Source organism: Callospermophilus lateralis, chromosome 11, assembly GCF_048772815.1.
Source record: "Callospermophilus lateralis isolate mCalLat2 chromosome 11, mCalLat2.hap1, whole genome shotgun sequence".
Taxonomy (NCBI): domain Eukaryota; kingdom Metazoa; phylum Chordata; class Mammalia; order Rodentia; family Sciuridae; genus Callospermophilus; species Callospermophilus lateralis.
In genome coordinates, this window is record NC_135315.1 from 32,497,980 (window position 1) to 32,509,748 (window position 11,769).

Genomic DNA, 11,769 nt, shown 5'->3' on the forward strand with positions numbered 1-11,769 from the left:
TTGGGGAAGATGAAAAATTATGGAGATGCAGGTTGTTAATGGCAAATGTATTTAATTCCACAGAAAACAGTTAATATGTTAAGTTTTATGTTATGGATATTTTACTATAATGAAAAAGGCAAATCTGCTTTCACTTTGTTTCTCTTGGCAGGTAAAACAAAAAAAAAAAAGAAAGAAAGAAAAAGAAAAAAGGCTTCCTAGTTACAAGTTCCTCTTTTATACAAACACAAAATCAAGATTTTTCAGAGAAATTGACAATATAGGTTACCTGTGCACAAGAGTAACAGTGCTAGAAAACCATTATAACTCCATATTCTATATTTGCTCATGCACATTATTGTAGGACTACAAATCTAAAGTTCAAACCTTTAAAATTTAAATGTATTGTGCTGTATACTCAGTGGTAGAGTGCCTCTGCCTAGCATGAATAAGGCCCTGGGTTGTACCTCCACCCCCAAGAAAATATTTAAATAGACTTTAAAACATTAATAAGCAACACTTTTTGCCCAAAGGCCAATTTGGGAACATTTGAAATAATGATAGGATATATATTTTTCATTAAAAATATCATGTGTACCTTAGGGAAAAGTATATATTCTTATAAATTTTTAGCCCATAAAGTATTTTTAATAAATTAAATATTTTAGTTGTTGATAGACCTTTATTTTATTTATTTATATGTGGTGCTGAGAATTGAACCCAGTGTCTCACACGTCAGGCAAGTGTACTACCACTGAGCCACAGCCTCAGCCCCATAAAGTATTTTTCAAAAAAAAATTTTTTTAGATGGGCACAATACCTTTATTTTATTTATTTATTTTTATGTAGTGCTGAGGATTGAACCCAGTGCCTCACACATGCTAGGGAAGCGCTCTACCTCTGAGCCACAATCCCAGCCTCTAGTCCATAAATATTAATATCTAGGCTCATTTTCAAAGATTTAAAACATTTTATATCTTACATGTAAATCATGTTTCAAATCAAAAAATCTATATATATTCATTAATTCATTTAGTTTCTGACCCAAAGTATCAAAGCCACTTTATATAGGAAAAGAATTTGAGGCTTAGTGAGGTAAAATAATCCACTGAAAGACACATCAGAAGATTAACTGCAAAGTTGGGACTAGAACTAATTCATTCCATTCAATAAATTATTTACTAAGGGCCCAATATAGTCAAGCACTATGCTAGGTGTAGGGGATACAGAAATGAGTTAGAGGCAGCTCCTCTCCCCAGAACTACCAAACTAAACCTCCAAACTCCAGCAACTGGAGTATGTTCCCTCTATTTGGACAGAATAAATCAATAATCTAAAATAGCAACATTACCACACCAGAAGGAGACAATTGTAGATCTACCATCAGTTTCTGGACTATGTAACTTATCTGGGAATAACTAAATCTGGGAAAGAGATACACTAGAAGATTCCCTGAAAAAAAAAAAAAAAAAAAAAAAAGACCCTCCATGAGAGGCAGGCAGGCAGGCAACAGAGCATAGTGGCCAAAAGAAAGCACTACTGAACCAGATTGCAGGGGTTTCTTTCCCAGTCTGTCACATACTAGTTATGCTTCAGTCTCCCCATCAATAACATGAGAATAATTATACTACTTATCTTATAAACTAACTATAAGGATTAAATGAATGAATATTTGAAAAGTATTTGGAAGAGTGCCTTGTCATCGTGATTGCCATGTATTTGTTAAATAAATTATGATATTAATGGCAGCTATAATTTCTTAATCAATATTGTGAAAACTCAAAATGTATCTGTGAAAAGGAGGCAAAGTTGATTTTGAGCTAATTCCGAATTATGTTAAAGAAATATTCCTCAATTCAGGACTCTATATGTAAATATGAATGTATGGATATGAATGTATGCTCAAATACACAGTGGAGAATGAATAAAATAAAAAGGCCTAAAATGAAGTTTTTTTAATAAAAGAGGGAAATTAAATTATACTAGCACATTGAAAATAACATCAAAGAAAAAAACTAAATTCTAGATAGAGCAAGACCAAAAAGAGTCAGCTAATACTGGATAAAGGATACTTTATCATTGAGGGAGTGATAAAAACAGAAAAAAATGTAAACAAGCTAAGCAAAGAAAACTGACACTTTCAGGGAAGGACAAGAAATAAAAGATGATTCTGATGAGTCATTTCATGATTCAGTCCAAAGGCAATTCTTTAGTCTCAGAGTTTGGCTTTACTAGAGAAATAAATAATTTATGAAATATAAAATTCAAAATGTACTATTTGAATCAAGGCCAGATCTAAGCTTATTTTGAACACAACAAATTTGTATATGGAGTGTTGTTTTAAAACTTGATTGAGGAGCTGGGGTTATAGCTCAGCGGTAGAGCCTTTGCCTCATGCACATATGGGGCACTGGGTTCGATCCTCAGCACCACATAAAATAAATAAATAAAAGATATAAAAAAAAAAAAAAACCTTGATTGAAACCTCAAGTCAAATAGTTCATTTGGAAAGGTCTAAATTAGTCATTTTGTTATAATTTAGATGAATATGAGTGATCACCACCTTTTCTCTGCGAGCCAATATTCTATGTAATTTTGGGGAAATAATCTGTAATAAAGTTCCTAAATAGGCCTCAACAAATATTGGTGAGATTACTCATTAGTTTTTGCTTTCTTCACCCATAATTTGGAAGAATTAAATACTTGTACAGTATTTTTATGGTACTTTCTTTTCTATAGTAGTTCTTTTATATTTAACTGAACAATTTATTTACATAATATTCTGAATGTTCAAAGTAGTATTACCTACTTTTATCATAGAACTATTCTATTTATTAGAAGTTATCATGAAATTTCTTATTCTTCTAACCTTAGAAACTTTAAGTCCCTATTAAAGGAGATCAATAAAATCAAAATTCAAAAAACACAAGATTCTATTTTATAAGTGCTTGTATACTACAAAAACCGTTTTTGCTTCTCCTTCAGTCCTGGAGCTGGAACCCAGGCCTCAACCATGCTAGTCAAGTGAGCTACACCCCAGGTCATTTGCTCTTTTTTAAAACGACTCTTTTCTAGTCCTTACATTGAACTCTTGGAAATGACTTTCAATTTATAAGTTTACAACAAAGTTAAAATATTTTAAATAATATATCCAAGATCATCATAATTTAACAAATAGTATTTCTACAATGAATGAATAATATTAATTGATGTGGTTGTTGGTGTTGTAAGCAATACTCATAAAATTTAGAATACATGAACTTTAAAATTTCTATGAGGGTTGCCTGGAACTTAGAAGAGAAACCTCCCAGAGAAACAACATACAGACTATAACCAATTATACCTTAAAGATTATAGTAATACAGCACCCAGCCACCCTATCTAATATTTCCAAAGGGAAATACCTCCAAAATTCCAAATTGAAAGGTCAGAGCACATTTCTACACCTTTCTGCTGCAGTCCTTCCAAATTCCAACTCTACAGAAGCTTCTGAGTCTTTAGTAGTTAAAAAAAAAAACAAAAAACAAACAAACAAAAAAAAAAAACAAAGGGAAACATTTATGGCAATTCTTTAGTCTCAGTTAAAAGGAGGGGATTAAGAGAAATGAAATGTAAATCAAGAAAGACAAAGTCTGCCTCTCTATATTCTATGCATACATGGAATGTGGGCAAAATAAGAACTTTGATAGCAATGCCTAATTTATTATAATATTAGATCAAAGTCTCTAGTAATAAAAATCCAACCCACACTTATTGCTATATTTAAGATAAATAACTTATAAACATGAAATTAGTCATCTTTTATTTTTAAAGACTGCAAAAATTTTTTTTAAAATTTTTTTAGTTGTCAATGGACCTTTATTTTATTTATTTAGTTATTTATATGTGGTGCTGACAATCGAACCCAGTGCCTCATATATGCTAGACAAGCGCTCTACCAATGAGCTACAACCCCAGCCCTAAATTTTTTTTCTTCAAAGTAATAGCTGAAAATTTGGGAAAAAATCAGGCCTAAAGGATTTCTACATAAGACAACCATTTTCTTCTATTTTTTATCATGCAAAATGATTAAAAGTTCTATATCATCCTTACTCCATACAATTCACTTCCCCTTTTCCTTCTCAACTCTTTCCACCAAAAGAACAACAGCTCTAAAAAGCTATAGAACCCAGCTTAATTTAAATTCTAGTTTTGTTATTTTAATATCTATAACATTAAATGTTTTGGGAAAACAAAGCAATCCTTTTTACTTCTACTTTTAGGTAAAATGCATTAAATCAATAGTAAAAGTACATAGTTGAATATTAACAACTAGAAAATATTAAGTACTATTACAAATAGAACAGACACCAGATTTATAACTTTTAATGGCAACAAATTACCCTTTCCTAATTTACATTCCTTTCACTTATTTATATTTGTTAAGTCCTTCCTGGAAGAAATGATCTAACAAAATACTTCCAGAGATTGATTACAGATCTATAAAACTGAGAAAATTAATGCTTCCAGATTCTTAATTTTTAGGACAATGAAATGACGTGTTCCTTCTCTCTGGTCTTTTCTGAAGGCTCTGACCCTTCTATAGCCCCATTTCATCATTCTGTGTAAAGTATATTACACAATGAAACACATAACACTGCTATGGTGTTCCTTCAAACTAGAAAATAATTTGAAATAAATGGTAAGACCATTATCTTGCAAAAAATATATATTAAAAAAATATTTTTTTTCCTTTTCTGAGAAGCAAGACACAAGGTTACTATTATAAGGATTCCCAGTTAACGGCTTGGGATCTACCCGCATATCCTCAATTCTTGGTTGAATGCCAGGTCAGCTGCCATTGTCAGTTTCTCCTGCTGTTATTCCCCAGTTTTTATTTGGCTGTGATGAACATTGAAGGGACTTCATTATTTACCATGTTTTACTAAAGAATTTAATTTTCAGAGAGCATGCTTTTTTATTAAACTTCATACTGAGATACTAAAATAATTTCACTATGAAACTTCATCTATGATATTAAAGACAAAATATATTACATACAAAATATATTTTAAAAAATAAAACATTATACCAAGGGCAAAATTAAAGTAAGGTTTCAGAATACTAAGTCTTAATTATAAAAGTAGAACACATTTTGAGGATACAAAAGGTTTCACTGAAAACATATCCTTTTTTTAGGCATCAACAAAATTTTCACAATCCTTAAGAACACATAAAATTTTATGTATTGTTTTAAAATATTTCCTGCTAATAAATCTTTGACATTTTTTAATATTCATACCACCTATGTTGAAGCACACAGAGACTAAAATGAATTAAAATATAAATATGATTATAAACTACCTTAATAGAAGACAGTGAACTTGAACTTCTCATACCTGTTGGATAGTAGGCTTGGGAGTACTGCGCTGAGGGTGTGTAGTTACTATATTTTTGGGAGGAGCTGACCATTGTTTGAGGGCCTTGTTGAACGTGTACAGATGTGGCACTGGGCTGCAGTGTATAGGTAACCTCGGTTGGAAACCTCTGCAGTACAGGAAATGGAACCCCTTTATCTGAAAAAGTAGGAGATGTGTCCACTTGTCCAGGGTGCATTCCAAGGGAGTTCTGCCATGTTCTTGGAGGAATCGGGGTCCGATCTAAACCTTTCAGAGGGAAAGTACTGTGGTTGTGGGATGAAGCTGATACGTAGGAATAAGGAGACAAACTATCTCGCCGGAATGACCGGTGAAATTGTCCTACAGCCACTGGTCCTGCATAAAAGAGGAAGAGCACATTTACTAATTTTACATTAAACCACAAGACATAGTAAACCAAAGGTCAAAAAAAACACTTTAGAGGCTGTGATTATAGCTCAGTGGTAGAGTACTTGCCTAGCATGTGTAAGGCAGTGGGTTCACTCCTCAACACTACATAAAAAATAAATAAAATAAAGGTATAAAAAATACAATAACATTTTTAAAAAGATTCAACAATTAAAAAAAATACTCTTGTTCACCTATCAGCTGTTTAACACAACAGAAATTCAGTTTTGGCAAAAGCAAGTTCAGAATCCAGAATATGGGTTTATACATATAATGCTGAAAGAATAGCAAACAAATAACCTTTTGTTTTGTTCTCAAATTACTGTCATAAGAGGTAAACTCCAACATCATTAAATCAAAGGTTAAATAAAACATTTCATATTAAACCCTTTAATAGATGATTTGGGTCATATTATCTTTTTTAAAAAAAATTTTTAGTTGGAGATGGACATAATACCTTTATTTTTTTTTCTTAATATGGTGCTAAGGATCGAACCCAATAACTCACACGTGTGAGGCAAGTGCTCTACCACTGAGCTACAACCCCAGCCCCCCCCCCAGCGCCCCCCCCCAGCCATATCATATTACCTTTTACCTCAGTTGACTGACCCATATTTTTCCAAAGTGTAAACTACTCCCTAGAAGTTTTCCATTCATTCTTTGAAACCTTTTAGGGGAAGCTTATTAATGATCAGAAAAATAAGCACTCTATCATATACATAAAAAATGTGTAGAATAAATGACATGAGCCAAAAATAATGTAATGAGCCAGTACAGTGGCCCATACCTGTAATCCTAGCAGCTCAGGAGGCTGAGTCAGGATTTCAAAGCCAGCCTCAGCAACAGTGGGGGCGCTAAGCAACTCAGTGAGACTCTGTCTCTAAATCAACCCATCATTTTCCCTGGTCTTTTTTTCCTTTAGGTTTCTCTAGTAGTGACCCGGCCCAGATCTCAGTGGCCTTCAAACACTGATATACATCTGAATCATCTGGAGAGTTGTTAAAACATACCAACTTCAAAAGATTCTCATGCACATAATTCTTTCCTTTATCTAGTAAGGTAGAAAGTGAAAACATGAGGGAGACAGAGAGAGGGGGTAACAGTATGTAATAAGAAAGAATATAAGTGTTGTAGACTAAACTTTATTTTACAGATCATGATTCTTGAATATAAACAAAGATAGCCTAATTTACTCCTAAAGAGTTTTGTCCCTGGTGTGATGGCACATGCCTGTAATTCCAGCAACTCGAAAGGCTGAGGCAGGAGAATAGCGAGTTCAAGGCTAGCCTCAGCAACTTAATGAGGTCCTAAGCAACTTGGCAAGACCCTGTCCCTAAACAAAATATACAAAAGAGATGAGGATGAGGCTCAATAGTTAAGTGCCCCTGGGTTCAATCCCCGATACAAAATAAATAAATGCAAAAAAGTTCTCTGTTAAAATTATGTGGTTCACAAATTAGTTTCAATTTATTTCATTAAATCTATAAAACAGAGGGAAAATCTATCTTACGTGCTACTCAAGTCCTAAACTACATGTTGAAAGATGATACTCAAATATTCCAGCCAGGCATGGTGGTGCACATCTGTAATCCTAGCTACTTGAGAGACTGAGGCTGAAAGATTGCAAATTCAAACCCAGCCTGGGTGAGATTTTGTCTCAAAATAAAAATTTTAAAAGGCTGAGGATGGAGCTCAGTGGCAGAGTGCTTGCCTAGCATGTGCAAGGCCCTGGGTTCAATCCTCAGTGCCCTCCCTCTCCCAAACTCTACTTTTCAAAATAATTAGATTATAAACCTTTCAATTCTGGAGGCCTGGAAATCAATCTAATGAGAGAAATAAAAATCATCTAATGAGAGAAATAAAAATCCTAATTCAGAAGACTGATTATATTCTAATTATACATCTCTTTAAAACAACTAGTTTTTAAAATGCTATTTGACTAGTAATTCCATATGTATGCATACTTTGAACCTGCAACTGACAATCCTTTGTTTTCCTAAAAAAATTGTTATTCTTCACAATGGATATTTCTAGGTGTCTCAAACTACCCGCCCCCGCCGCTTGATTTCTCCTTGGATGTATCTTCAAATGACAAAACTACATGTTGCCTACAGTCAGTAGCTTGCTAGTTCTTCTACCCTCTTCAGGGATAACCTATGAATTGATTTTCAGAATGTCAATAACTTAAGCAGCAAAATAAAGAATTCTCTACCTTGATTTCTCAAATTGTAATTTATATCTGAATTAAAATATAAATTCTACTTCCATCATGATAAACTTGAGTGATGGTTAATTATCTATTTTCTTTTATTTTTTTTTAACAGATTTTTTGTGTGTGTGTTGATAGACCTTTATTTTATTCATTTATTTATATGCGGTGCTGTGAATCGAACCCAGGGCCTCACACATGCTAGGAAAGCGCTCTACCACTGAGCCACAACCCCAGCTAATTATCTATTTTAAATGCTGATAACATAACAATATTGTCAAGATTAGAAGGGCATTCTTTTGTTTTAAAAAAAAAAATGAAGTCCTGAAATATATTCACCTCTTAGTTATTCTTCTATTAAGTGTTACCTCATAGGGCTCTGTTCTGACAAACTTTATATGACATCGTCTATGTCATTATCTCTAAGATATATTTGGCAAAGTTTGAGTCCAGAATTCTAGAAATGTAGGGCAGAATGGTTTTGTTTTTAAAGATTCTACTCCTTTTTTAGAAGTGAAACTAATCAATTGCCAGGGAAGAATCCCAAAACTTGCCTGTTGAACCCAGGCAAAGAGAGATTATCTATTTCCCAGACTTGCTACTTAGTTTAGAACATTTTAACAAATATTGGAAAATAAATTGCCACCAAAAACAAAATAACAAAAGCAGATGAATAAAAAGGGAAAAACATGGGATCTTCACATTTCTTATCAAGTACATTCTTGGAAGGTGAACAAGACAGTTGGCTCAGTGGATCTAAATAAGAGAACTAGGTCCTAGAATAGATGATTCTACTGTAAAAAAAAGAATATTCAAACCACAAACTGAAGTAGAAGACAGAAAACAAAATGGAAACTAGGAAGCAGCAGTGTACTCAGGCATATAATCAATGCAAGACTCAAATAGAATAAAAATTAGGTGTGGAAAAAATAGAAAAGCCAAGGACTTAGAAAATATAAAGAGAACAAAACAAAGTTGTGCTGGTATTCTTGAATCTATAACAGAATTACATTCCACCTGAATCAGAAACACAATTCTCTAGTAAAGCAAGGCTGTGAAGTATACAATCCACAACTAACATCTTTCTGCACATGCCAACAGGTAGAATGGAAAAAAAAAAAAAAAGCATGAAAATAACAATTACCTAGGTATTAATATATTACCTATACTGAGAAGACATGAATTAATTTTTTTCAACAAACAGTAATCTTTAAAATGCCAATAACTGAATTATAAGTGAAAAAAATCAAATTCTAGATAATCTTTCTTTGTATTTCTTTAATTAAAATGGACTCTATCCTTAGAATACAAATTGGTTTAAGGCAGATTAGAGAAACTGGGTATAGTAATTCTAGTTACTTAAAAGGCTGAGGCAAAAGAATCTCAAGTTCAAGGCCAGCCTGGGCAATTCATTGAGATCTTATGTCAAAATAAAAGTAAAAAGGGTTGAGGATGTAGTTCAGTGGTAAAGTACTCCTGGGTTCAGTCCGCAGTACCCCTCAAAAAAAAAAAAAAAAAAGTAAGTGAGCAGGATCAAAGAAGATACAAAGGTAAGCAAAAGTTGGCTTTTACACGTTTCTTCTTTTGAAGTGGTTATCCCATTTCTCCCAAGAATATATTTTCTAGTCTTTTCTCCTTATGCCCACTAGAGACACAACCTGAAGAAAAACAAAACAAAAAAGGACCATGTCAAGACATTCTGCCAAATGTCCACCACGGTATTGTCTCCACTGTCTTTCCCCATATAATTCACCACTGAAATCAATGGCCATCACCTGGAAGTGGCTTGATATTCCTTTAGAATTCCTTTAGAACATTCCTCTGCCACTGCTATTTCCCCAAGTTGACAACAGAACTCCAACTTAGTCCCTTATCTTCTAAACTCCACAGACTCAAAACCTGGTCCCTTATCTTCTAAATTCCAAATGAAGAAAGTACTGTCTTGGTACTGGGCCTAAGTAAAATTGAACAGTGTTATTTGCACACTTTAATTTTTTCCGAAACTCAAAAAATAACTCAGACTTCTCTATGTTAAATCCATGATAATGCTGAAAATGTTTGTTATTCTCCTAGCTGAAGCAGAGTAATAAATTCTCATCATATTCTGTTGCTTTCTTAGTGTACTGTTTCCTATCTTAGACTCTTTACTAGGAGAAAGGGAATATTGCCAACTTCATCTTCCTTGCAGAGGGGTAAGAATATCAGGTCCATAAAATAATTCTCTATGCTAGGGTTTCTGAATTTATTCTAAAAGGTGACTTACATAAAGACTTTTCAATGCTGAAAGAGTATAGCTAGTAGTGAAAAATCCAAAGGCCATAAATGTGTGCTTTCTACAATTCTTTTTAACTAAAACAAGTAAACCATTTTTGCCTTGTTTGTCTAACCATAACACCTAAGTCATGGGCATCAAGCTCTCATTAACTGAAACAAAAGAAATATTTAGCTAATTCATTTTACATAGGAACAATATCTTGTAAATCTATATTTTTGCCCTTAAGAGATACAAACAATGTCTACCATGCTACACATTATTTGGAAACTTAAATCTTATTACTGTTATATCACTTCTTCCAAGATTTCTTAGATGTGTCAGGTAGTGAAAGGTAGTATATCCCTTCAAGGACAAACTTCCATTCAAGGTACCTTTTTCCAACTTTCCACGTTCCATTGGTTTGTACAATGTTCTAAGTTTTCTTAGCTGTGACTTTGTTCCTTGACGCCTTAACCTACAGAGTGACTGTGCTCTGCTTCCTGCTGGAGCAATACAGGTCCTTCTCGGTTTCTTTCAGACCCTGTGCTTCACACAGGACTACTTATTCTAGATGGTCACAGTAGAGAAACTGGGTCCTGGGAAGGTAAATGATATGGGCTTTGGGAAGGTGGTAAATTTTTGAGGTTCAAACTCTTGGGGAAGCGGGCGGGGGGGAGCCTAAAGCAGAAGTCCCTCTTGCTGCTAGTGGACACAGAGAAGCTAAATGCTCACGCACTCAATCTACAGCACTGGGGCGAGAATGATGCTAGTGAAGTGGGTCCCCAGCACCCTCGCCACACCACCGAGGTGAGGATGTGCAGAAATACTCTCAGACTGTAGCACCCTGCTGCCCGTGTGCCCACGGAGGGCGTGTATCCAAGCGTCCAGACTCACCATGCGGCTCTGGCCGGGGCCCCGCGGGCGGCGGCGGCGGATCCTGGTGCTGCAGTGGGGAGGTGGAGGCCGAGGCCGAGGCGGAGGCTGACGTGATGAGAAGCCTCTGGAAGCGGTTGGGTGGACGGCAGGGCACCTCCAGGCCGGCCGCCAGCTTGGCCTTGTTGGCACTGGTGAGCCTCTTGAGGTGCACGAGCAATTGCGGCTGATCACGGCGGAAATGCGGGCTGTGGAAGTGGTGGAGTGGCCCGTCGCCCGCCGGTCCGCCAGCCCCTGGCCCAGGCCCTGGCCCCGCTGCGCCGGGCCCACCCAGCACCACCTTTCGGAAGCCGTAGAGGTTGAGCTGGCGGATGAAGCTGGTGAAGTTGGTGGTTTTGAAGAGCTCGGGCTCGGCCCCGGTGGCCCCCACGCCGCTGCCCCCAGCGCCACTGCCGCCCCCAGCTCCTGGCCCAGGCGGGCTGAGCAGCTCAGCCTCGAAGAGCGGCTGGTCGATGAGCAGCCCCTCACCGCGGCCATCCCAGCGGATCGAGCGGTAGCGGGGGCTGTTCACCAACCGCCACAGTTTGGCGGGGAAGTTGTTGGGGTTGATGGGGGTGGAGAGCAGCGCCTCCTCCATCACCCCGGCCCGG

General features: G+C 35.9%; 1 protein-coding gene across 1 annotated transcript in view; it reads right to left on the reverse strand.

The window, feature by feature from the left end:
- Hsf5 (heat shock transcription factor 5) overlaps window positions 1-11,756 on the reverse strand; it is a 40,427-nt gene extending 28,671 nt beyond the window's left edge. The window contains exons 1-2 of the mRNA XM_076871251.1: window positions 11,141-11,756; window positions 5,358-5,732 (exon numbers count right to left, since the gene is read on the reverse strand). Of these exons, the coding sequence (XP_076727366.1) occupies window positions 5,358-5,732; window positions 11,141-11,756 (991 nt within the window). The remainder of the gene's footprint in view (window positions 1-5,357; window positions 5,733-11,140) is intronic.
- Window positions 11,757-11,769: the final 13 nt, after the last annotated feature.